At 42.3% G+C, this 27735-nt stretch overlaps 1 protein-coding gene across 6 annotated transcripts in view; it reads left to right on the forward strand.

Moving 5' to 3' along the window:
* FRMD1 (FERM domain containing 1) overlaps positions 1 to 27735 on the forward strand; it is an 86067-nt gene that overhangs the window by 19516 nt on the left and 38816 nt on the right. For 4 of the 6 annotated variants that reach the window (XM_042470115.1, XM_042470124.1, XM_042470132.1 and 1 more), the window contains exons 1-2: positions 16098 to 17714; positions 23260 to 23350. In XM_042470115.1, the coding sequence (XP_042326049.1) occupies positions 17619 to 17714; positions 23260 to 23350 (187 nt within the window). In that variant the 5' untranslated portion in view covers positions 16098 to 17618. Of the gene's footprint in view, positions 1 to 16097; positions 17715 to 23259; positions 23351 to 27735 lie in introns of those variants that run through there. The other 2 variants (XM_042470098.1, XM_042470106.1) reach the window with 2 other exon arrangements.

The following is a 27735-nucleotide window of genomic DNA, read 5'->3' on the forward strand; positions in this document are numbered from 1 at the left end:
TTTATACATTAAAAACCAAATTCCTTTTCTGTTCTTCCAGAGTTTATTCCATAGTAAAGCATTAGGCAGGGAGCTACAATCAATTATCTCATTTTACAAATCTACCTTTTTGGAGAACTCTCTTAGATCTAGGTGTGTATGGGGTCGCCAGCAATCCGTTGCTTTTGTGGATGTTAACATGACAACAATGACTCTACTCGAGCTCCTTGCTAAAATAATTTTTGGCTGTTCTAGAATTTTGCTTTTGAGCTCTGAAACACAGGAACATTTCTAGAAAGAAGCTTTTATTAAATTAATAAGCAGCCCAGCCTTATATCTGCTTACTCAGATGGAAGCCATGCTGTATCAGTGTTACTTACTCCTTAAATCTTGTTAGAGGTGCAGTTTTAATATAATGCTAACTTTTCCTGTCTTCCATGCTGCAAATTCATTTCCTTCCAGTCACTATCATTATGAAGTATTCTGTCACTGTACAGTTTTTAAATAACAAGACAAATCCTTTCTTTCTATGTTAATAAGGAACATCTGGGCCTGGGTGGAAATCCAGAAATGATTATTTTTCTTAATTTTTTAATTGTATGTTTTATACAATCCTTTCATGGGAGGAACATTTCCACTCCTAGTTTTAATCTACACTATGGAAAACATATTATTATCACCTATACTTTACCTTACTTACTTAAGGTTTTTTTAAAATAACACCAGCAAGAAGGTAGCTGGAGGTGAAGAGGGACATGGTAATTTAGCTGAGTGCCATATTGACCACCTGCACTTTAAATAACAAGGCTGGTAGTGACATCTCCAAAACCATTCAGCAAACTATTATTTCACATACTTGTCTTTGCCTTTTGTATTCTCGTTCTCACAACAACTGACAAGGTAAGTTTTGCCCACCTTGCCAACCTATAAAATGACATCTTCTGCATCCCACTCTAATTCCCCATGCACTATATTATTATTTAGAGTATTATACCCCAATCTTCAGCCAAAAGGCTTTCAGGGTAGCTTACAAATTGTTATAGGACATTCCCCTGCCCTCAGGCTACGTCTAAAAAGACAAAACACAAAGGAGAGGGAATGGCAATAGGGAAAGGTAATAAATCCAGCAGATCTTTCTCTCCTCTGAGGCTTGGACCAAGGCAGATGGACGGGAGGAAGGCCCTTCTTCTTACTATACTTACTGTACTTCATACTGGTCTGGAACAACTGTATTGTATGGAAGAATGTTTATGTTAAAAACAGTTCATTAACTAGAAATATGCAATAAGAGATTTTTCCCTCTAAGATTTAAACTGTCATGTGTCCCTGTCGCATGTTTTATGTATCTGCCTTGGTTTGATACATTGGTAGACTCGTTGCTTTGTAGGCCATAGGACAACCCAACTCAGAGTTAATAAAGACCTCATAGCCATATGCTGATTTTGCCATGCCCAAACATGCTCTCTTCCATGGAGTTCTGTAGCTTGGAGTTTACTATGCCACCCATACTGTGCTCTTTTGTATGGATTCTATAGAGCCATTGTGTGAATCTGTTTTTTCTCATGATAAAAAATGGAACTTAAATATCGTATTGGGTGGCTGTTAGATCTCTATTCTCTTTCAATTCCTCTGAGAGCCACATGTTGAGCAGAGCAATCTCAAAGCTTGCTGTCATGTACCCAACAACCTAGCTCACATCCTTGCAAATAGCAACCCTGTCATTCTCCATGTGACCATCACGATAGCAGCTAGCAGTTGGAAGGTTGCAGAACTTTCACAAGACCAGGGCTAATGAAAATTGAAGCCATAGCAATTTGACTGCCTAAGTTTGAAATGATACAAGAAAATGGGTCACACTTTTAAACCAGATTTATTTATTGTGTATATGCAGACCTGGGCTGCGTTCTTGGAATCCTCCCGCTGGTATGCCCTGTAATGGTTGACAGATTCTGATCATTGTGGTCCAAAAATACATTTTTCCAAGCGTCATATAGGGAGCTGTAATATTGATCCTCCCCTCCACTAACCCAATAAGGTTACAAAGCATGGATAGCAACAAGCAGAATAGCAACTCAGTTGTTGTGTGTTTTAACTGCCACTGAGTCAACTTCAGCTTATGGTGACCTTGTGAATGAGTGGCCTTCCACACCCTGCTCAGGTCTTGCAAATCAGGACTGTGGCTCTTTGACTAAGTCTATCCATCTGCAATGTGGTCTTCTTTCCCCACTGTCTTCTACCTGCTAAGCTTTATTGTCTCTTCAGTGAGTAACTCAGTACCCTTAGATATATATACAATAACATCAAAAATCCAAAACCAGCAATACCTTTGTTGAACCAACCAAATACATGTTGCAAACTTGTGTATTTGGTTGGTACAAAAAAAAGATATGTTCTTTTGTGGATTTGGGGTGTTATTGGTACTTGCAGTGTGGTCAACATGGCTACCTTGGGATATGTTCCCTTAGTACTATGTCAGCATTCCAGAGAAACTCGAGGCTCTTCCCCCTTTCTCTATGTCTCTCATTACTCGGATCAAAGCCATTAGAGAAAATCCTGAGTTAGTTTACAAGGGGTAGATGTCCTATCAAGTTACTGTGGTCAGAAGAGAAACTCAGGAGCCCCATGCCTCCACAGGAATCCACAGTGCCATTCCTGTGTAGTCAAGTCTCAATCACCACACATGCTGTTGTTTTGAAGGGATTCCCCCCCCCCTTGAAACCAAACAGCTTATCTCAAATACTGGAGAGAAAACCTGGGAACAGGTTGTACTCAGTAATGGTTGGTGGCTTCCATGGGAGTGAGTTGGCAAGTCTAGGTTGTAGGGTGACATTTAAAGGACCTCTCCAGGTTCTAACCCACCCACCTCCATAAGTTCAGCACCCTGTATAGCTTTTAAAAGTTTGTAATTAAACTTGAACCAAATTTACTTCCCCAATGGCACCAGCTACCACCAGTTAACTGTCAATAGGAAGTCATTTCAATTACGGAAAGAGAAATTATGTTTTCCTTCTCTCGCCCCCCCCCCACCCCCCCCATCTTATTAGGTTGCATCCAGCTCTCAAGTAATAATAATGATAAATAATAATAATAAAATAAAATAATAATATAATAATACTTTATTTATAGCCCTCCCAATCACAGGGAATCGGGGGTGGTTACAGCAATAAAAATACAGAGAATACAATAAAATAAAATACAATAAGAGAAAAGAGAGTGACATAAGTAACAGAATTCACAGCTAGAATAAGTAGAAGAATAGCAGGATAAAAATTTTAAACTATGTGCTTTTTTCTAAAAAAAAATTCCTTTTTTGATCATAAAAGACGTTGAGTGCAAGTCACTTTCCATATTTGTAAAGGATTACAAAGTTTCACAATAATGTAAACTTCCTGAGACTTTTGAATATAGTGTGGATATACTATCTAATATTTATTTATTAAAATGCAAAAATATACAACTGAGCACAAAAGTTAGAATTGTACATGCCATGTATTCCCTATTGTCATGTATGGATGTGAGAGCTGGAGAGAGTAAGGAGGATAAGAGGAAAAACAACTCATTTGAAATGTGGTCCTGGAGAAGAGTGCTAAGGATTCCATAGACAGCCAAAAAGACCAGCAAATGGAGGAGATCAAGCAAGAAATCTCTCTAGAAGCCAAGTTATAATAATAATATAATAATAATAAAATAATAAATATTATTTGTATACCGCCCTCTGGCAAACCAATCCGGGCGGTTAACAACAGTAAAATATAAAATATGACAATAAAAACACTTTATCCCTCCCCCCTTAAGACAGTATTAACAGTAAACATATTAAAACACAATATCAATGCATAAAACAACAATTAAAACAAAATCCCGATATCCCTCTATTGATCCTCAACCATCACTAAGATGGGGCCACGGGAGGAATGAGGGAACCTGGCCGGGATGGTTAATCTGGAAAAGCCTGCCGGAAGAGATCCGTCTTGACCGCTTTTTAAAAAGTTATCTGACGGATCTCATCCGGCAGGTCGTTCCAGAGTTTGGGGCGACAGCAGAGAACGCCCTCTGGGAGGTCGCCACAAGCCTAGATTTTAGAGGCTGTAGTAAGTTCCTCCCAGAGGAGCGAGAGCACGGGGAGGATTGTACGGGAGGAGGCGGTCTCTAAGATAGCTTGGACCCAAGCCATTTAGGGCTTTAAAGGTGATAACCAACGCCTTGTACTGGGCCCGGAAGCTGATAGGCAGCCAGTGGAGGGACCTCAAAACCGGAGTAATGTGGGTCCCTCCTAGATGTACCTGACACAAGCCTGGCTGCCATGTTTTGACCAGCTGTAATTTCCGAGTCAAGCACAGGGGTAGCCCCATGTAGAGGCATTACAGAAATCAAGGCGTGAGGTTACCAGTGCGTGCACAACCGTCTCGAGATCCTTACTTCCGAAAAGGGCGCAGCTGGCGTATCGTATCAGCCGAAGCTGATAACAGGCACTCCTGACTGTCGCATTTACCTGATTTGTCATCAGGAGCGACGAGTCAAGGAGCACCCCCAGACTGCGAACACAGTCGCTGGAGGAGAGTGTGACCCCATCCAGGACTGGAGGTTGGAACCCAATTCTTGGTTTCGGGGCCGCTACCATGAGCACCTCCGTCTTGTCTGGATTCAGTTTCAATCTGTTTTTCCTCATCCAGCCCATTACCGCCTGAAAACATTCATTGAGAGAAGAGATGCCATCGGAATTCGAGGCCGACGAACGAGATACGGAGAAATAGATTTGGGTGTCATCAGCGTACTGATAACACCCAGCACCATAACTCCGTATTATCTCACCCAGCGGCTTCATATAGATGTTAAATAACATAGGGGACAAAATAGCCCCCTGAGGAACCCCACAAGTGAGGTACCTCTTACTGGAGCTACAGTCCCCGAGTAGCACCCTCTGGGACCTGCCCGAGAGGAAGGACCGGAACCACTGCAAAGTTGACAAAACTCAGGTTGTTGTACTTTGGACAAATCATGAGAAGGCATGAATCATTGAAAAAAAAATAATGCTAGGAAAGGTAGAGAGAAATAGAAAGAGAGAAAGGCTGCATGGACTATTAAAGAGATTGTGTGTATGAGTTTGCAGGAGCTGAGCAGAACAGTGGAGGTCTTGGTGATGTCTCATCAGCAGAGTTGCCATGGGTCGAGATCTACTCGAGGGCAGTTAACAACAACAAAATTATCTTTAATGCTTCCCTTTACTCGACATGAAAATAATAGACTCCAGAAACACTCTTGAATTGCACCCAATTATAATAGCTGCACAGATATATTTAAGGTTTGTCCTTGAAGGCCAGAAAAAAATTCAACTTAATAGGATGTGGAAATCAGCAGTCAGTAAAGATGATGGGTTCATATTTCCTGAAAGGCCCCTATAAAGAGGCAGTGTTCATTTGGGTTCAGTATCACTTATCCAGAATTCTGATGTTCCAAAATACAGTCAGCCCTACATATCCATTGGGTTTTTTTTATCCATGGATTCAAGTATATTTTACTGTGCTGTTGGATTTAATGGGACTCCAGCATCCATGAATTTTGTTATCCACAGGGGATTCTGAAATGAAATCCCAGTGGATACAAAGGGCCCTCTGTACTCCAAAATTCACAGCTTTTTGAGCTAAAATACAAACAGTGTAGTGCCTACCTGTACTGTATGTCTGAGGCTGGAAAGAATCATAGCGTTGGAAGAGACCTCAAGGGCCACCCAGTCCAACTCCCTGCCATGCAGGAACACACAATCAAAGCACCCCAACAGATGCCCATCCAGCCTCTGCTTAAAATCCTCCAAAGAAAGAGACTCTACCACACTTCAAGGGAGTGTGTTTCACTGTCAAAGAGCTATTACTGTCAAGTGGTTCTTCCTAATGTGTAGGTGGAATCTTTTTGAATCCATTGCTCCAGGTCCTAGTCTCTGGAGCAGCAGAAAACAAGTTTGCTCCACCCTCAAGCAATATGAATGGAGAGAGATGCAATGATCTGTGAAATGGCAGGAGTCCATACCTCCCACCATTTCAAGTTTCTCAGTCTCCCTCCAGCATCATTATGGTTCATTATGTATATGCAAATACAGGCATTCCAAAACCTGGGGGGAAATTCCAAAATACTGAACACTTATGATCACAAGCATTTCAGATAAGGGATGTTCAACCTGTTAAGTGATCTGAAGAAGGGGCATGTCAGATGTATGGGATTACCATCAAAAAGGCCCTGTCTCTTTGTGCTTGTCTTTTCAATCTCAAGGGCCATTCAGACTACCTTTTGTACCGAATTGTAACCTGGATTAAAAGTCGAAAGTTCCCATTGGCACCGGTTTAAACACATCAGAATAAGGGTTTTGCACACCCAAACCAGGGCAAATCCCCCTTAGAACGTTTTTTCCAAAAGTGGATTATTTCCCATTTCTTTTTGGAAAACCCGTTCCTTCCCTGCTGCTGGCAAATGTGAACTTGGCCCCGGTCATGATCGGGTCTAGTTCAGGGGAGGGATTTAGGTCAGAGGGAGGGCAGAGGGTGGAACATGCCTCCCCTCTTGCATCAGTTGCTTTGCAAGCAGCATTTTTTTTATTTCTGTAATGTGTGACAGTGTGAATGCTTGTGGAAAATGATTCACAGGGAAGGATAGATGGCATTTTGGGGTGGAAAACAGTGGCAGAGCAAGGAGATCCAAAGAGGGGGGAAAGCTAGATAGCATTTTGGGATGGAAAATGGAGGCAGGGCAAGGAGATCCAAAGCGGAGGGAAGGATAGATGGCATTTTAGGGTGGAAAACTGAGGCAGGGCAAGGAGATCCAAAGAGGAAGGATCATGATCGGGTCAAGTTCAGGGGAGGGATTTAGCTCAGAGGACGGGCAGAGGGCGGAACATGGCTCCCCTCTCACAGGCAGCTTTCTCTCTCTCTTTTGTATTTTTATTTTTGACAGATTATGCGAATGCTTGTTCTACAGATTGATACATGTTGATAGAATGTTTCTGCTTGTGCTACATTTCCCTTTCGTTTGCTTGCAAGTCACTTTGCAAGTGGCATTTTTTTTTTTTTGCATAATTTTTTTTTTGTGTGTTACAGAATATGTGAATGCTACAATGCGAATGTTACAAATGTTACCCTTTCAATTTGGCAAATTGATACAGTGTGTGAATGCTTGTGCTACATGTGTGTATGTAAGGAAAGTTGGCATTCTGGGGTGGCAATCGGAGGGAAAGCAGATGCAGAGATGGCATTCAGGTGGCCTCCCCTGCAAGCGACATTTGTTGTTATTGTTGTTGTTGTTATTATTATTATTGTGACAGATTATGCAAATGCTTTGGGCTGGAAGGGAAGGGAAGAAAGAGGTTCCAAAGAAGAGGAAATGCTGGGCTGGAAGCGAAGGGGAAACTAGAGGCTGTCATTCAGAGGGAAGGCTGTGGAAACCCATGACTTTGGGGGAGTCACACTCTCTCAGCCTCAGGGGAAAGGCAATGGCAAATCTCCTCGGAACCAATCTTGCCAAGAAAACACCAAGATGGGGTCATTTTAGGGTTGCCATAATCTGTAATGACCCAAATACACACAACACACACACACACACACACCTGGAGGTTATTAAATTTGAGAAATTGGCAGAATATGTGCACACTGCCGCCATTTTTTTTAAAAAAGGAGGGAGAAAGCACCCATCCGGTTGGCCAATGGCTGTAGGATATGTCACCTTTGACGAAAATGGAAGTGAATTTGATTGACAATAAAGGAGGCTCCATTTTAAAGCAGTACTGCAAATGTGAACTTCAGAGGAGGTAAAGGGTAGTGGGCACTTGTAACTGGGCTGATTCGGTATGGGGGCAACCGGATCTACCCAGTTCTATCCAGTGCAAATAGGCTAGTGAGAATGGGGCCTCAACTGACAGGGAAAATCAAAGCTGGGCCTGAGAGGTTGACTAGAGGAGATAGGAGAGGAAGGAGGTTCTTAAAGTACCCAAGTTCCATGTCACTGAAGGTTTGAACTGGGCTCAGAAATAAACAGCCAGACAGACAAGATTAGGACATACTGGATGCTCAATTTGACTTGTCCCAGATAGCAGCACAAGGTTTGTTTGTAAGAAAAGACATTTAATTTTTAATTTTAATTGGAAGCAACCCCTACTGAAGTCATTGGGGCTTACAAATGCTGCACCTTAACTCACTGAAATTTAGCACTGATTTGCAATGCTAATGCGTTATGTTTAATGTATAGGATCAACTCAACATAGCATAGCATAAGGAGAGTCCCGCTGGATCAGAGGTTTATCTAGTCCAACATTGTGCTCCCACAGTAGCCTCTGGGCATACTGCTGTGAAGGCTTCTCAGAGATGTAAAGAACATAAGGAGGGGGTTATCTGTCTGTTTCTGGGGAAAGTTATGTTGGTCCCTGAGAGGACAATTATATTCTGATGCACACTTTCTTGGAGGCTTCAAATTTCAGTAACTTTTTACAAGTACACACACACAAAGTAGCAACAAAAGGGGAGACAAATGAGAAGCTTCTGTTCTTTCTTGAATTCTTCTGCAGTGCATTGGCTGGGTGTTTAGGGTTTAATTGAGGTTAAGGGGTCAGAATCTGTGATAAACAAAACCATGACATATGGACAAGCTAAAGCCATCTGTATAGAAATATGTGTGTTGCTTTCAGGTTCACAATCTAATTGAGTGAACCTACTCAGTTTTTGGTTGCCTGAGTTTTATCACATGTGTTTGTACTATTAACTTAGATTTATTTTTTTGAAAAATAAACTATTATGTTGTGCCCTTTCTTTAAATAAAATAGGGATAATACTATTTTGGTTTTTTTGCTAATCTCTTTATTATGACTGCATTGCACAGTAAGGCAGGAATTACTATATTTTTAATAGCCTGCCTGCCTGCCTGCTTGCTTGTCTTCAAATTGACTGTCAACATATGGTGATCCCATGAATTTCATAGGATCTTTCTAGGCAAGAAATGCAGAGTTACTATTGTATTAATTTTTCATATTTATATTCAGTGCTCTATCTTAAGAATGTTGCACTTGTTATTGTCTGAGTTTATTCTTACTATAACCCTATGAGGTAAGTTTAGGCTGAAAGATCATGGGCTGTGTTCTGGAGGAAGCTTGTGAAAGGAGGCCAGCATTTCTGCTCTCTTCCTCTGTAGCCCTTGTATCCCCTCCCCCCAAAAAACTCTCTGGAGCATTGAGGAGGATCCTAAACAGGATGAGATGGGGGCATAAGGATATGGGGAGAGGCTGCTATGGAATCACCATACAATAGTAACTGAGTGAAGGCATGCACACAACTCATGTGCAATGTCATATTTCAGGGCAAACCTTCACTTGATCAGTTTGACAGAGGAAAATAGAGAGGTGCAATATCATTTACAGATGTTGGCACACACCTCCCTTGAAGTAGACTTTAAAGAGCAAAGGGGTGAATGATGCTTAGGGCTAAATTTTTGTACTTTTCTCCCACGCTCTCATCTGGGGGCCCAATCAGTCATTAAGGGGAATATGATTTTTCTACAATATTTTACCTGTCACAATTATCTTCCCTTGTTAGAGTAGGATTTCTCCTCAGATATGTGCTTTGTCAGCCAGTTGTACAAATTAAAGAAATATTTACCTTCCAATAATCAAACACAAAACTAAGTACCATATATACTTGACTATAAATCAACCTCATGTATAAATCGAGGGCAGGTTTTGGTGCCAAAATCATGGGTTTTTACATGATCTGTGGATAAGTCGACAGTAAAACTGAGAAGCATGCAACAAAGGATCTAAATGATAAAGCAAAGGAAAACGATGCCAAAGAATTTACAAAATTCTGGCAGGCATAATTGTTTGGGTTATCCTAAAGGCTGGATGGATGAAAGAGTAGAGGGGGATCAGTGCTTCCAGGACACATTTTCCTTTGCCTTTCACCAGGATATGGTACCCTTTTTTTATAAGAGTTAAAGTACAGTAGTTATATTGACCCGTGGATAAGTTGACCCAAGTTTTTGGAGTCAATTTTTTGACTAAAATATCTAGACTTATACATGAGTACATACAGTATGTGAAATGTAAGATGCATTTTATTGGGAAAAATAAGATACATAAGATGGAAAAAATTACAAGCTATGACAAACAGATGTCTTTCACCACTTGAGGGAGCACCTCTGCAAAAACATGATAAGCATGTCATCTACGAGTAATCTGACACTGCATGAGCTGGAGGGAAAAGGAAATGAAAGAAAATAAGTCATCCCCTTCCTTTCCCACCACTTCAGAATGCCTGATGCTTTGGAAAGATTGAGGTCATTTCCTTTTTCCCCATTTCTTTCCAACTTCAGCTGAACTTCTATGAACAGGAAGCAGAGAGGTTTCCTGGTTTGTCCTTTCTTAGAGCTCTAGCAGAGTATCAACTAACTGAAACTGTAACCTATCTCTTCTCCTCTGATGTCCTTTTTGGATGTAGGAGATAGTGGAGAGAAATATCGGACAGAATCCAAAGACCCTGATCTTTTCCAGCATTTAAAATACTGGCAGTCTTCAGCTCTCTGCATGCCCACCTGGAGATATTTGTTCATGGTCTTCCATCATTCGTCATCATTAACCATGGTGGCCTGGTCTGGTGGGGGTTATAGTTTAAAGTCTGAAGGTCACCATGATGTGAAAAATATGGTACAGTAAACACATTTTTGATTATGGAGTGCATTAGTTGCACCATCTTTCTCCACAGTGGTATATAAATATACCACTGTTGTTTTGGCCTTCATCGCCCATCAACTTCAGTCGCTAAAGGCAATGATCAAGGCTGATGAGAAATGTAATCCAAAACATTTAGAAGCCTCCAGCTTGAGGAATAAAGAGTTACACTGTGATAGAACATCAGTATAATGCATTCTTCTCATCTGATGATAGTAATAGTGCATACAAAATCCAATGACACCAGTAATATTTAAGTGTGTGTGTGTGTGTGTGTGTGTGTGTGTGTGTTCAAGTCGCCTGTTGATTTATGGTGATAGGGTTTCACAGGGTTTTCTTAGAATACTCAAAGGTGGTTTGCCACTTCCCTCCTCTCAAATATTGCTTAGAGCATCTGGTACTGGTTGGTATTCTCCTATCCAAGTACTAACCAGAGCTGACCCTGCTTAGTTTCCAAAATCAATGATAATCAGAATCATTTTATTCTACATAATGAAGTTTTAGAATGAATTTGTAGTAGTAGTATTAATTATTTTCTTGTTTGCCTCTCTCCATGGATTGAACTATAGATTAATATACAGCTCACATCTTTTAAAAACAAGTCTCCTTTCTACCTTTCCATCTTATTGCGCTTCCCCTTCTCCTTTGATTTGATTGCCATCACCTTAGAAATTGAAAATGCAGTAAAGTCACACTCATTACATTAGTCAGCAGTAGAAGGAAGAGTGCACGTCTCCTTAACAATAGGGACAGAGTAAGGTATCCTGATTCATATTTTAAAAATACTATTTCTGGAGCCATTTTATAAAACTAAGTGACATGCCAGTACAATGGAATCAAAAGAAAGGAACTCAAAAGCAAAGGTAACTGTGTTGGCCAGAAGAAAATTTACCAAATCTATGGTAATGTACTATGGTTTAATGAAAGATATTGCACTATTCTGGGTTTTGAAGTAAGAGCCAGATATTACATTCCATAGAAGTGGATTATAATGATTTTGGAGTCGCCTTCTTTGGAGCTTTTTAAACAGAGGCTGGATGGCCATCTATTGAGAGTGCTTTGATTGTGTGTTCCTGCATAGCAGGGGGCTGGACTGGATGGCCTTTGGGGTCTCTTCCAACTCGATGACTCTATGAAACATGGGTTGGCCAAGAATAAGAAAAGAATATGTAGCACCACAGGAAGAATTAAAAGCCCAAATAATAAAAGTGCAGCAACACTTGTTCAACTCCTGCTCAGGATGAACACATTTAAAGCCCTAAAGTACTTGGCTTTTATTTTTGACCTAAGCATTTGCTGCTTGACGTAGTTCAATCCAGAGATGAATACAGTAGAAGACAACCTTGCCCCTCCCCCTTATCATAGGTAGGTGGATCAAATGTGGTAATGATGAATGTGTAAGGTCCCAAGGATCTTTGCCTATGTAATATTTCCTGTTAAATTTATTTTAAATATTTGAATTGTGAATATTTTGATTAAAATCAACAGGACGTTCTATATATGCAATAGAAGAAAATGATAGGAAGGAATATGCTCATAGAATAATCACACTCTTATAAATTAATTTAGTGTAAGAAGGCCAAAAAACATAGGGGCAGCCTCCAGCTGCCCCTTCTTCAGCCAGATCTGGGCCACGGCAACCTCACGCCTCAGCCCCAATCCAGCTTTCCAAGGGTGCAAAAAGGAGCCGCAAAAAGTGACTCCTTTTTGTGCCCTCAAAAGGGCGCCATAGCTGCTGTGGTGCAGCTATATGGTACCCTTCTGTGCTGTGTCATCTGGACGCAGTGCCAGAGGTGCGTCATGATGCCACAAGCCATCTGGAGTGGTGTGTGGCATCAGGGCACCTGTGGGTGGACTCAGGTATGCAGCATCAGGGCGCTACACCCCGACTCTGCCCCCAGTCCGGCCTTTCAGGCCAGTCTGTACAGGGCCTTAGTGAATTGTAATCACATGCTGAATGATGTTCTAATTGCCTCTTGTAGGCTCCCAAGCCCTTAGGGCTCCAGGACATAATATCATATGAACTGTCACCCAGTGATTACATGACCTAACATAGCTAGGTTCTTGTTTTTATCTTTACTCACTGCAGTTTAAGAATTAATTTTAGTGATGCTAACACTGAAATCTTGTGCAATGGGATTTGATTCTGAGTAAATATGTGACACCCTAAAGGCTCCAGATCTTGTCTGATTTTGGAAGCTAAGCAGGATCAGCTCTGATTAGTACTCAGATGGGAGACCATCAATGAGTACAAGTGCTGTAGGCTGTATTTCAGAGGAAGGAACTGGCAAAAACACTCTTGAGTATTCCTTGCCTTAAAAAAAACCTATGAAAAATCATGGGGTTGCCATAAGTTAGCTTGACTTTAAGGCACATACACCAAGGAAATATGTAAAAGTGGGTCTTGATTTATGTCAAGGTTGTATTGTATCCGATGACAAGTGCCACTGTATTCTGCTTTGGTCAGGCCCCACCTAGAATACTGTGTCCAGTTCTGGGCGCCACAATTCAGAAAGGACATTGAGAAACTGGAGCGTGTCCAAAGGAGGGCGACTAAAATGGTGAAGGGTCTGGAAACCATGCCCTATGAGGAACGACTTAGGGAGCTGGGGATGTTTAGCCTGGAGAAAAGAAGGTTAAGAGGTGATATGATAGCCCTGTTTAAATATTTGAAAGGATGTCATATTGAAGAGGGAGCAAGCTTGTTTTCTGCTGTTCCAGAGACTAGGACCCGGAGCAATGGATGCAAGCTACAAGAAAAGAGATTCCACCTCAACATTAGGAGGAACTTCCTGATAGTAAGGACTGTTCGACAGTGGAACACACTCCCTTGGAGTGTGGTGGAGTCTACCTCCTTGGAGGTCTTTAAGCAGAGGCTGGATGGCCATCAGTCAGGTATGCTTTGACTGAGATTTCCTGCATGGCAGGGGATTGGACTGGATGGCCCTTGTGGTCTCTTCCAATTCTATGATTCTATGGCGCATTACAGAGCGCCGAAAAGCGGCGCTCTGCCTGCACTGTCATTAGCTGCGCCGAGAAGCCCTAGCGGCCAAACCGCAAGGCTTCCCGGCGCAGCTAAAAAGAAGCACCAAAATGGGGCTTCTTCTTGCGTCGCAGAAATGACGCAACGAGGCACCAATCCTGGACTCCTTTTAGATGTCTAATCCTCATTTAAAGCCACCCAAGTTGATGACCATTGTTACATTCTGTAGTGGTAAATTCCATAACAGAATTATATAATGATCAAGTCTCTCTTATCCAAAATGCTTTGGACCAGAAGTGTTTGGGGTTTTGGATTTTTCATTTTTATTTGGGGATGGGGATTTTGGAGTTTCTGCATATACATAATAAGGTACCATGGAGATGGAACCCAAGTCTAAACATTATATTTGTTTATGTTTATATACACTTTTTACACATAGCCTAAAAGTAATGTTTTATTGAATCATCAGAAAGAAAAGATATCACTATTTCAGTACCCCTGTGCAACCCTTCCAGAATAGGCTGTTTACCCAATTACTGAACCCAAGAACCACAAGTCCACAGAGCCTCCATCTTATTGGAATTCAGCTTGTTTATTGGCCCTCATCCAGCCCATTACTGGTCCATCTTCTGTACAGCTCCAGTTGACTCCGATGACAAGAAGTAGAACTGAGTGTCATCAGCATACTGATGGCACCCCATTCCAAGCCCCCATGAACTCCCCCAGCAGCTCCATGGTAATATTGAACAGCGTGGGGGATAAGATGAATCTCTGTAGGACCTCACAGCTTAATAGCCATTGGAGATGCTGTCTAACGATCACAAGGTCAACAGTTCAATAGTTGAAGACCCAAGCACCATGAGATGGAGTGAATTCCTGTCACTAGTCCCAGCTTCTGGCAACCTAGCAGTTCAAAAGCATGTAAAATTGCAAGTAGTTAAATAGGCACCACTTTAGTGGGAAGGTAACAGCGTTCTGTGCAGTCATGCTGGCCACATGACTACAGAGTTGTCTTTCACAAATCTGGCTCCACTGGTTTAGTAACAGAGATGAGTACCACCTCCTACAGTCAGACACGACTTGCCAATAATGTCAAAGGGAAAATCTTTACTTTTACCGAACAGGAATCCTCCAATGCTACTATCTGGAACTGGTCCTCTAGTTAGGAGTGAACTATTCTAAAACAGTGCCTCCTGCTCCTATCCTGCACAGCCTGTCCAGTAAGATACCATGATCAATAGTATGAAAAACCACTGAGAGATCCAGGAAGATCAACAAAATAACACTCTCCCTGTCTTTCCTCCAGAGTAGATCATCAATCAGAGCAGCTAAGACTGTTTCAGTGCCATACTCTGGCCTGAAATCAGATTGAAATGGGTCCACATTATTCATTTCCTCTAAGAATGCTTGAAATGCCTAGCCAAGTTTCTCAAAAAAGGCCCTAACATGTGTGGGGTGGCATAGAATATTAGTTAATACAGTATACAGCAGTACAAAAATCTTTATGTGTAAACCAATTTTCAACCTTCCAGCTTCAGTGAGACTAGCTGCTTGGAGCCATTTCACTCAGGGGCTGTACAGACGGTGGCAGGATGCCACCCTTTTTTGCCCCGGGTTGGGGCCAAGGCAACCGCACGCTACAGCCTCAGTGGAGAGCAGTGGAGAGTAGTTTGCTTTGTGTTTTATACATGTTCCAAATGTTCTGTGAGCCTAAATATTGGGCAGATCCAGAGACAATACATGTGAAGTATTACAGTGTGGTTAAAAGAGTTCATATTTTACTGAGCTGGTATGGTGTAGTGGTTGAAATGTTGAACTATGCTGAATCCCTGGTCTGCCATAGAAGCCCACTGGTTGACTTTGGACAAATGACACTTTTTCATCTAAAGAAAAAGGCAATGGCAAACCTCCTTTGAATAAATCTTGGCCAGAAAACCCTATAATAGGCTACTACAAATCAGGGTTGATTTGAAGGCACCTAACAGCAACACAATGTAGGCAGGATACAGACCGCCCCTTTCCCCGATGGATTGGGGCCTGAGCTGCCCCGATCAGCCGCTTTTCCAGGCCATGGGGAAGTGGCTAAACGGCGCTTCCCCGCGGCCTGGAAAGGGGTGTCCTTGGGGCTTCATGCCCCAAGGACACTCCGACAGCGGCAGGGAGACAGAGAAAGGGGCCACTTGGCCCCTTTCTCTTCAGTATTGCCGGCACGGCCATGTAAAGGCCGCGCCAGCAAAACATGGCGCGAAAAGAGCTCTGTTTTGGAGCTCCTTTCAGTAGTGCTGAAAGGGCACCACAAGCGCCCTTTAGCAGCACCAATACATAACAGCTGTGCCATGCCATTTGGACACAACGCAGCCGTTACGTCAAAATGGCAGCGCCCATGTAGACAGGGTGCCGCCATTTTGACGTACTCAGTATGTACTAGGGTTACGGAACGTCTGAAAAGGATGCTCCCAGGCAACCCTAGCACATACTGAGTACGTGCTATCAGGCCCATCTGTACAGGGCCTTTATTGAGCTAGTTAGTGCAGTTTGGACAGTGTTTCACTTACCCTAAGTATTGAATGCCAGCATGGTGAATCTGAAAAGACATGCATACAGGATCAGGTACTTTTTTTGCTATGTAACCCTAGCTTGCTTTGACCCTGGAATTTCATTTTCCGTTTGAATATACTAGTTATAGGAAGGCTGTTTAACTGCACAGCTTTTGCATTTCTCTTAGGATGAATCTGTCTTGCAGAGTAAGACAGAACAGCTGGTTCTGATCACAACATAGGGCTAGGTTGTATGAGCCCAACAATTGGTCAAATTGGTTTTTTGGATTACAGATCCCAGAATCCACCAGCCAACATAACTGTTGGCCGGAGAGTTCTAGGAGCTGTATTCCCAACCACTCCCCATCCCTACAACAGCAGCTTTCCCAAGCTCTGCATGAATCTTTCTCAACGTTACTAGAACTTCAGAACGAGCACAAACCAGATGTTTGTTTTGTTTAGCCCAAGCTTCTATTTCCAGCAGCAGCCAGGTCTAAGAGGTTTATAAGCAGGATATAATGGGTAACAATACTGCCCTGTGCTTTACCCTGGCATCTAGTATATTGAGAAATATGAACGTAATGCTGGCTTATTACATAGCACAATACATTGCTATGTTATGTCTCATATCCACCCAAGTGCAGTGTAATTTACTAATCAGGTGCTGGAGAGAGGAAAAAAGTCTTTCTTCCTCGCCACATACTTTTACTAATACTCCTAAACCCACAAAGGCGCGTGATTGCTCTTTTTCTGATTCACCTTTTGGAAAGCTGCCCACACTATGGGGCTGTTTACTGTTGACTTTGTAATCTTGTGAGTGGTAGTCTTAACTATTTCTCTCCCCCCCCCCCCCCCGCCAATCTTTGTTTGCATCTTGCACTGTTTTCTCTAACTCACTCACTTTCCAAATACTATTGTGTTTTTAAACACTGAGCACCTATGTGGGTCAGACAAATGGGCAGAAAAACAAAATAGAAGCTAATATTGGGCTATGATTCTTGGCATGGGGGACAAAAAGAATGATTCAAGAGAAGGAAATGTGTGTGGAGTAGATGCTACTTCCCTGAAGCTGAGATAACTTTCCAGAGGTTTGCATACTCTCCTACAGTGTAATGTAGCCGGCCGCTAATCGCGGAAAGAGCTGACTAATGGCAGAATTACTTATGACTACGTTGCTTTGAATGCTAACATGCTTGGCTGTTAGTGCTGCTCTCTGGAATGAAGATAAAGATATGTCTTTAATGAACAAGCTTCCCTACTGCTCAGTACTTCCACATTTTATCCCTCTGAACAAACGTTGAGGATTTTTGTTTCTCAGGTTAGAGGGAGAGAGAAAAAGTTTGGTGTAATTCCTGACACTCTATTTGCTGTTGTCTCATTTTCGTGGTGGAGCTGGTATGAGAAGTTTACAGTTGGTTCTGCCATGAACAAGCAACTACTGTCAAACAAGATGCCAGCAGAGTTTAGGAGCATGTGTGTGCTGCTGCCAAACCGAGACCAGCTCAACGTGACTGTCGGGGTAAGTGAGTTTAAACTTCCATCTCAGATCACACTGTGAATGACACAGATTGGTGGCTATTGTACTCAAGTAGCCAGTGTAAATGAAGTTTCTGATTGCTTGATTGTGAAGATAAAAAATTGCCAGCCAAAAATCCCATAATTATCGAAAAATTGGCACTTGCCTTTCAGTTAAGTCTTTCCCTAAACAGACCAGATGATAATGCTTTTTTCTGGAAGGAATTTGTTGACTCTTGTATCCATTCTTAATGAAATTCTTTTTTCCATTTGTTACATAGCAAAAAATTGCTTACATATGAGTAGACCCAAGTGGACATTACCAAGTGGCTTTTCCTTCATGTCTGCTGACCCAGACATTTAGTTTGGGTGTTTTTTCAATGCAGCATACTTTCTTCAATATGGGGGGGGGGGGGAGATATTTTACTGTCTTATCTCTTTATAGCAGCTCAATGCAAAATGGTAAAATATTTTGCCCCTACAGAATGATGAAACATAGGCTAAGATTAAGAGAGAGAGTGGTGGAACATTATGGCTGTGGTGGCTCTTTTGCACTAAAGATATATGAAGAATTTGCTTCCTATAGTCTGTTATTGATTTTAAAAGTCCAGGATTCCATTCCTGTACTTTTAAAACTAGTACTGTATATTAAAGGGGGGGGAGGATCTTATTACCAGAGGCAAATTTCTGTAAAGAACTGGTAGGGATTATTATTATTATTATTATTATTATTATTATTATTATTATTATTACGGTGTGCACCTGCTGGGCCGGGTCCCTTTTGAAAATGCACATATTTTGGGTCAGCCAGCATCTTCTTGCCATGCACAGACCTGCCTGTTTTCCTTTTCATCTATTCTGTCAATAAAATGGCCATTGAAAAAGAATAAAAGAAAAGAAGTGAAAGCTGATTAAAAGATCTGTTGCTGTTGACAGGTATAAAGTTACAGAGCACTTTAAAGGCATCTCTGGAGAGAAATGCACAGAGCTGTACATGTTCAAAGTAAACTATCAAAGGGACTTGGTGATATTCTCCCACTCAGTGATTCACTAATGTGGTCCTTCAAAGAGGTTTCAGAAAAAGAAGCATAAATAGCCAAGGGGATATGTTAGGGTGTCACTCCATTTCATCATGCCCTTTGCAGCTGAAGAGTTAAAGGAGGATTCATACAACTGTGTCTGTTTTGATTTAATTTTACCGTGAATTTCTTTCCAAGCTATTCAGTGGGAGTCTTTTTTCCTCCCCTCTTTTACACACTTTTTTTTGCACTCAAATAGGAGTATTTGTTACCATTATGATTCCTGCTTTCCTTCTCATCTTCCCTTCCTTTTTGGTTACCATTTCAGTCTCCTGTTTTCTTCCACTCTCTCACTTCAGATCATGAGATTCTTGTCTCAACATTGTCTTCTTGATGCCTCGGGCACATAGACCAGGAAAAGACAAGTTGGTTCCATATGCTTCCAGTGGTAGGACTACAACTATCAGAAACACCATTCAGTTTAGTTAAATGACCAGGGATTGTGGAAGTGGAAGTCTAAAACAAGTAGAGATGTAACATTTCTGGAAATTTCAAAGCCATGGGGGGCAGAAGGGGACTGGAGAGAGGATTCAAGGAGAATAATGGAAATTTTTAGAAAAATTGCAAAGCACAATATTAATACGTTTTCCAGGTTGAAAGACACTTTGCTGCTTTTGGAGTATAAAATGCATTATACAGTATATAACTTAATTTGGTATAAAATTATCATGTTTAATATTTGCAAAATACACTATTTGGAATAGTGTTCCACTATTTGGAATATAATAAGAAATCAAACTTTTTTTACCTGAAATATAAGGAATCTCTTTGGTTCTATAAGTTTGAGAAGCAGGCACACCCATTCCCATAAAAAGAACAGAAAAGGAAATTTAAGATTAGGAATTGTAATAAGCTGTGCTATACAGGTTAAGTATCCTTTATCCAAAATGCTTGGGACTATTTTTTTATTATTATTATGCCCTGATGCTCAGCCCTAAGAGGTATCAGAGCAGCTTACAATTATTATTTTTAATTAGACGGTTCCATACCCTCAAGTTTACAATCTAAAAAGACACGACACAAAAGGAGAAGGGAATGGTGGTGGGGAAGGGGATCAGGTCCAGCAGTTCTTCTCTCCCTCTGAGGTCTGGACCAAGGCAGATGGACTGGAGGGTATTTTGGATTTTTTAAATTTTGGAATATCTGTATTTGTGTATATATATACATATACATAATGAGATATCTGGGAGCCAAGTCTAAACAGAAAATTAATTTATGTTTCATATATACCTTATACACAAAGTCTGAAGGTATTTTATACAATATTTTTAGTAATTTTGTGTATTAAACAAAGTTTGTGTACACTGAACCATCAGAAAGCAAAGGTGTCACTATCTCAGCCATTCATGAAAAAAGTTTTGGATTTTAGAGCATTTTGGATTTTTGGGTAAGGGATACTCAGCCTGAAGAAAGACTTCATTATGAGGGGATGGAGCTGTAGATGTGTAAAGTACATGTATGTGCGTGAAGCTGAGTTAGTTTATTGTAGCAAAAACAGTAGAAAGCATCATATGGTATCTTAAACACAGAGGTGTTGTTGTTTTTTTTAAGTGTTAGTGAGATCTGAAATACTGAGTGTGTCTCTAAAAGGCGACTTGTTCCAGCCATCCTAATATACAGGCTGAGTCTTCCTTATCCAAAATGCTTGAGACCAGAAGTGTTTCAGATTTTAGATTTAAAAAAAATGAATATGTTCATATACATAATGAGATAGCATGCCTACAGTTCCTAGGAATAGTAGCATCACCAATGGGAAGGAATTATGGAAGCTACAGTCCAACAGTACCTAGAAGGCCACTGTTGCCCAGACATTCCTTAATCATGTTGAGAGCTCCATGCCCATGGTGAGTGGAAGCAGAAGTGGGCAGGGCCATTCCCTTTCTCTCTGTCTGCCAACCCATCTTTTTTTCTTCTTCCTCAAACCTAACAAGCTGGGAAAGACAGATGGATGTCATAAGAGGTTTAAAATTATTGTTTGTGGGGTCCTTTCACACTAAACAATTATAGCACTGATTCTACTTTTAACTGCCATAGTAACATCCTATAGAAATTGTGGGATTTGCAATTCAGTGATGCACTAGAGATGTCTGACTGAGAAGTCTAAGTACCTCTTCCTAAACTACGAATCTCGGGATTCCATAGGATGTGCCCATGGCACTTAATGTGGAATCATAGCACTATCTCTGTATAGTATGAAAGGGCTGCAGTTCCATTATTCCGTTCTTTTCATTACTCTGTCCAGATTGCTATTGTTTCCACCTTTCCCTATGATTTGAGTCAGTTTCTTAAAGTGACTCTTCCCTGCAATTTTCATCACTCTTTTCTTTCAATTGCCCCCTTCCCTCAGAGTGTAGTGGAGTCTCCCTCCTTGGAGGTCTTTAAATAGAGGCTGGATGGCCATCTGTCAGGGATGCTTTGATGGTGAGTTTCTGCATGACAGGGGGTTGGACTGGGTGGCCCTTGTGGTCTCTTCCAACTCTATGATTCCCCCTCCTTCTTTATTTTTGGGCTGCCATCATTTGCATAAAAACATACTGTGGTCCACAGGTTACTCAACTCCTTCATTACAGAGAAAATCCACAGCCCAACACATATGAGTAGTTGCCCATGCATTTTTCAGACATGAGTTCTTTACATGCATCTACCTCTGCTCCAATGACCATCAGACATGGCTTGCCTCACCCTGCATTTCAGAGTGCTGTGCAAGTCCTTCATTAATCCTTGAAGCATGGGAGAGGCTTCGAGAAGCCAAAGGATAGATCTTTCTTTTGATAAACAAGGGAGTTGTTCATGATTTTGCCATTCTCTTTCCTAATGTTTTGAGAGATTCTACATGAATATATTCCTCAGTGCTGAAATTCTTTCCTTTTGTTTTTAGATAGATCTTGGTATGGATTTGCTTCTCTTCCTACTTTTCAAACCTGTCTTTCTTCCCTTTTCACAGTAGTATGTGATGGCTTTAAAAATTCTTTCAACACTTGCTTAAAGGCCTTCTCTTTCTCATCCACAGTATCAAATACTTATGCTGTTCCTGAAAGTGTTTCCACATTCCCTTGATTCTATGAAAAGATAGTTTTCAGGCAAAACAATATGTCTGAAAAACACAGCCTCTAGATGGCTTCTGTCAGCTGTTATAAGAAAAACTGAAGGGAGGTAGAGACACTTTGTACAAATTATCAACTAAAACAGTTTATGCTCTGAAATGCTTACACAACTATGTGATTATGTGCCATTTCCTTTTGACTTCCCGAAATATATCACTTATTTTTAACTTTATATAATCTTCCTTACCCAGTCTGGTGCCTTCCAGAAATGTTGGGCTACACTGGTCATTGTCCATGTTGGTTGAGACGGATTAAAATTGTAGTTCCAAATATCTAGAAGGTACCAGAATGGGAAAGACTGAGGCAACCCTTTTCACCATACAACATTATTTATATAACCTGGCCTTATTTCTCCTTGAAACAGCACTGTGATAGACTTTGGCAGTCATAACAGGAAACCATAGTTTGTCCCAACCATAGTTAAGAAATTCCATCATGGTTTGAGCTTCCAAATATACAGCAGAGAAACCATTGTTTGCTTGTCTGCTCTTGTTCTCCATCTGCCCAGGAACAATTTCATAAATTCCCTTGTATATCTATGGTGCAGCAGCCTTTTGAAGTAGAGAAACCACTGTTTCCATAACACCAAAGCCTCTTGAAGTTGAGTAGTGGTCCAAACCATGGTTTGACAATAATGTGTGAATTCAGACATAACAAAAACCTCTGTATAGCATGAGTTGGAAACTGAGATTCCAGGCACTGATTTGTTGGCCCAAGAACAAATATGTTTTGAGGGTGGGCTTCAGACATTAAACCATAAATCATGATTCAACTGCAGGAAGTATTGTTCCTGTTGTCTGAATTTAATGAGTGGCTTGCTCAAGAATGCACAGTGGATCCCAGTATGCAGACTTATCAACTATCTACTTGACTTACACTGTCCCCTCTTGTACTGTACACCATAAGAAATTATCTAGTGCTATAGGACTGTTTTACCTCTGCAGTCATACAGTGCTAATCCCTAAAATACTGGCCAGAATCTGAGTATTGCTTATTGATAACAGAGCAATAAATATCATAATAAAATCCAATAATAAATGCTTCCAGTAAGCCAAGAAATGAAATCATGTGTCACTTCAGATGTTGCTGGACTGCATATCCCAGCAGACAATCAGCTTAGTTAATAATGAGAAATGTAAGGAATTGCAGTCCAGCATTAGTAAGCCGTGGGACAGTGTGTTCATTTCATGGTGTCTCATGTCATGATACAATGAATCACTCAACCCTGAGGCAGTCCAAATTCCCTGCTGCAAAAGTTTGCACAGACTTGGACTTTGGACCTTCAGTTGTTTTTTTTAACTTCAGTGTCTATATATCTCAATGTTAGGCTGATTACATGCTTCACTTTCTTTTCATTTGTTTGTAGGTAAAAGCAACTGGACAAGAACTTTTTGACAAAGTTTGCGACATTCTGAAAATTAAAGATCCTCACTTCTTTGGCATCAGTGTTGTAAAAAGTAAGCATGGAAAGAAATCATTTGGTAGATATCCATGGCATTGATCTGTGCCTCTGTGCAAGAAAGCACTACAGTATAATTTGGTTACCATGGGTGCATTACAAACTGCCTGAAAGCGGCGGTCTGCCGGCTCTGCCGGTTGCCGTGTCCGGGACCTGCAGTGGCCAAACTGCGCGGTTCCCGGACGCGGCAAAAAGAACCCCGAAAATGGCGCTTCTTTTTGCGCCCCGGAAGTGGCACCATGAGGTGCTAGTCGCGCACTCACGGCGTCACTTCCGGGACATGACATGTGGACACCATGCATCTGCTACGTCAAAATGGAGGCTCCTGTGTGGAAGGGTGCTGCCATTTTGTACGTACCCAATACATACTAGGGTTAGGGGCGTCAGGAAGTGATGCCCCTTCCTAACTCTAGTACGTCCTGGGGACGTACTATAGGCACGTCTGTAACGCGCCATGGGCATCATTAAAAATCATGTCAGAGACTTTGTTCATTCATCTATGAATACAGTACATGTATTACAGAAAGAAAGGGAGTGCATTTTTATTTCTTCTCCCCATCCCACCCATACATGTTCTGCCTGCCACTTTTTCATTAAGGCACAATTAGACAAAATTATAAGAGAATACTATTACCGTATATACTTGTGTATAAGTTAACACTATGTATAAGTCAAGGGCAGATTTTGGGGCACAAAATAAGGGATTTTGATATGGCCCATGGATAAGTCGAGGGTAATGTTTGGATCTCAGTGCCCTTCCCATCTACAGCCCAGCTGTCCCTTTTGGAGACAGTCAAGCTGGGGAGGAAGCTTCAGAGGGTAGCGCTTGCTCTTCCTCCTCCTCCGCATCTACTGTCCCTTCGGAGGACACCCAGTCTTGGGAAGAGGAGGGAGGTAAGTGTTTGATCCCAGACTCTGGAGGACACTGGGACCAGGGGAAAGGAGGGAGCAAGCCTTTGCACCCAGGACTTTCCCTGGTGCCAGCGTCTTCCAGCCTCTGGAGGACACTGGGACCAGGGAAAAGCAGGGAGCAAGCATTTGCTCCCAGGACTTTCCCCAGCCCGGCTGTCACATCGGGAGAAAGCCAGGCTGCGGAAGAAGCTTGAGGGGCAAGCCTATTACTGTATTGCCCCATATATAAGTGTACCCCAGTTTTGGGGGGGTCACTTTTTGGGCAAAAAAAAATCAACTTATAGTTGAGTATATATAGCAACTCTGGGGCCAGATTCAATTCATTTTTAAGACATAAATTATAAAGTTGTTTTTGCTGAAATTTATGTTCTATAGCGAAGGCTGAGCACTGCTGTTGAGGACAGAGTCTTGGAGGTGTCTCATTCACAGGGTCATCATGAGTTGGGGCTGACTTGAGGGCAGTTGAATTCAGATGTTTCTTGCACAGGTGTGCATTGCTAGTGGAGCAAGTGGTATGTACTGCATGTTCTCAATGCCCTTATAAAAGTTACTGTTCCAAGAGCATTGAACATGAGCCATACTCAGGTCTTCCAGTCTGTACTGGTGGATGGACAGCAACTCTTCCCCCTTTGATATTTTCTTGCTAAGTGGGAAGGTATGAAAAGGAATTTGAACAGGGTTCTCCATAGCTTCACCTGTTCCTTCACATTGTGGGGGCTGAGGGCTTCTCTCTGCCCACATCCAGTTGGCTTCTCCATGGACAAAATCAGTTTGCCTGAATAGGGCTATTGAGTGTGGGTGTTCTGGATGTGAACCCTGCTACTGTTTGAGCACATGTGCCCCAGAAAAGAAAAGCAATGCTGTACTTGCTGCTCCCATCAGAGTGTTTTGTAAATGACACTTAAATATGCAGGCTTGCGTGCATATCCAAGCCTCTTTCTTTTTATCCCCACTTCTGCTTTAATCGGATTGAATTGTGCTCACATTTCATTTAATCAAAGGAACACATCAAAAAAAGAGGCAACTTAAGCACATGACAGGAATCTGTTAATTTCACCTTTAATCCATGGCAGGGAGGAGGGGATCACTGCTTTTATGTGAGAGAAAGTTGGAGTGAAGGAGGGCCTTCCGATTCTGTAGCTGAAGGATTACGTTGCAGGTTGGCATTTTGAAAATATTAACCTCATTAGAGTTGGAATGTACTGCTGCATTCCTGCACCGAAGGGTGGATGATGGTCGAAACAGCAGTGTGGGGAGAGGGGGAGTAAGAAAAAGGAGGGTTCTTGGCAGAGAAAGGCAAGGAGATTGCTCACTGTTTATGGAATTCTAAAGTAGCTTAATGAGTTTTGCCTCCGCGTTCTCCGCCCTTCCACACACAAATAATACTCAGTTTCTGTGTTTAGTCATCCCTTCCCAGAAATGCACCTGAACAGTTATGCAGTTCTGTGTCCATTTCAAGATAAATAACATGGGATGTCTCCACAGCTCAGTTGCAAACATTTAACGCACAATAGGGTGCACCTACTAACTCTAAGAAAAATTAGTGTAGGACCCTTGACAGGTTCCTCTGCTGACATGGAAGTGGAGAGAAGTGAGTGTCTTTGTCCACCTCAGTGCTGGCCCTACATGGGAATAAGGGATTGTGCAGACCACCTCCATCTTCGCCAGATCGGGGTCGTGGCAACCACAGTTCACAGCATCAATCTGGTCTTTCTGCGGCACAAAAAGGAGCTGCAAAAAGCATGGAAAGGGTGCCATAGAAGCCAGTACCGCAGCTTTATGGTGCTTCTTTGGCGCTGCATCATCTAGAGGAGCACAGTGATGCTGCATGCCTTGTGGTGCAGCAGGCAATGTCACACCGGTCTGGGGCAGAGCCAGGGCATGTGTCATGTGGACACCACATCCCAACTCTGCCCCCAGTCCAGCCTTTCTCACCAGTCTGCACAGCCCCTAAGCTTTCCTCTACTCTGCAGTGGCAGAGAATCAGGTACTGAGGGGCTGAACCAATTGGGAGAAAGGGGTGGCGCTGCTCCTTTCTCCCCCGCATAGAGGTCGCAGCAGACAACGCCATAGCCTCCAGGAGCCCTAAAAAGAACCTGCTTCCACAGGCACGCAATGATGACATCCGTGTGGTGCAGCGCTGTTTGGGCGCTGCGCTGAGCAGACAACATTGTTTCGCGCCCCATGTGGATGGGCACGTGAAATGATGGCACCTGCATGCCGATAGTAGGGCTGGGCACGTGTGGACGCTCAGTCCTACATAACCCTAATTTTGGTCCCAGACCGGTGCAAAGCACCAGTCTGTACCAGGCCTAACCTTTAGGACTAAACTGCACATGTAGTAAAACATTTATTTGAATTTAATGGTAGTATTTTGGGGGTGGAAATACTATTAGTTCTCAAGGGGTCAGTCATTACTGGGATCAGATCAGATTTGTAATGGGAGATTTAACCCTTTTGCCTCTACTCTGGCCCTACAGAAAATCTCTTTTCTGAATTTGGTATTAGTTTTTCAAGTCAGGAATCCCCCACAGATAGGGATGCCATAACCCGGCGGCCCCTGTGACAATCACGCTTTTGGGGGGCCCCTCATGGTCACGGCCCGGTTTGGGGGGCCCCCACGCCTTGTTCCCGGTTCGGGGTCCGCTCCTCCGCGCACGGCTGTGCGCCACTCTCCCCACCTGGCGCACTGGCGTAGCCTAGAGAGCAGATCTTTAAAACATCTGCCACTCAGAGCTATTATATACCAAGTGAGCCCACTTGGTATATATACCCTCAGGAAGCCTTACTTTCCAGGTTACAGTGAGAAAAGAAAAAAAGGCCATCAATCGTTCATGTTGTCTGGGAGTTTAATTGCCTCATCTTTTAAATGTAAACCGCGTCAGTATTCTTGTAATTCTTTATCACAGGATCGTTTTTGAGGCCCTAAACACCTTTAATTGTAATATGCAAATTTATCCCGAAGCTGACCAATGGGAAAGAAGCAATCAGCCCTCCGCTTGGGTTGGTTTTCAATGGCTTGGTAAAGGAAGAGCTTTTGCCTTGCTTGTAAATAGGAAGGGCTTTGGGGTAGCAAAGGCTGCAGAAATAGTTTGACTCCCCGCTTAAACATCCATGGCTCAGTGCTATAGGATTCTGGGAAGTGTAGTTTCTTGTGGCACCAGAGCTCTTTTGACAAAAGGAGGCTGAATAGTCCACAGCGGAGGCGTTGCCTGAGGAGGGCAGAGCGGTGGAAGAGAGGAGGCTGCTCCGATGGTCCTGGCACTTCCCTTGGCTCCCTCCCTCCCTCCCTCCGCCTCCTCCTCCTCCTCCTCTCGGAGCAGCCCCACAGCCAAGCTCATTCACACTCCCAGGCTTTTCTCTCCCCCACCCCCCCGCACTTTGAGACCCCTTTAACTGCCAAAGCTCAATGCTCTGGAATTCTGGTGTCTGAGGCATTTGGCCTTCTCTGTCAGAGAGCTCTGGTGCCAC

Source organism: Sceloporus undulatus, chromosome 1 (assembly GCF_019175285.1).
Source record: "Sceloporus undulatus isolate JIND9_A2432 ecotype Alabama chromosome 1, SceUnd_v1.1, whole genome shotgun sequence".
Lineage (NCBI taxonomy): Eukaryota > Metazoa > Chordata > Lepidosauria > Squamata > Phrynosomatidae > Sceloporus > Sceloporus undulatus.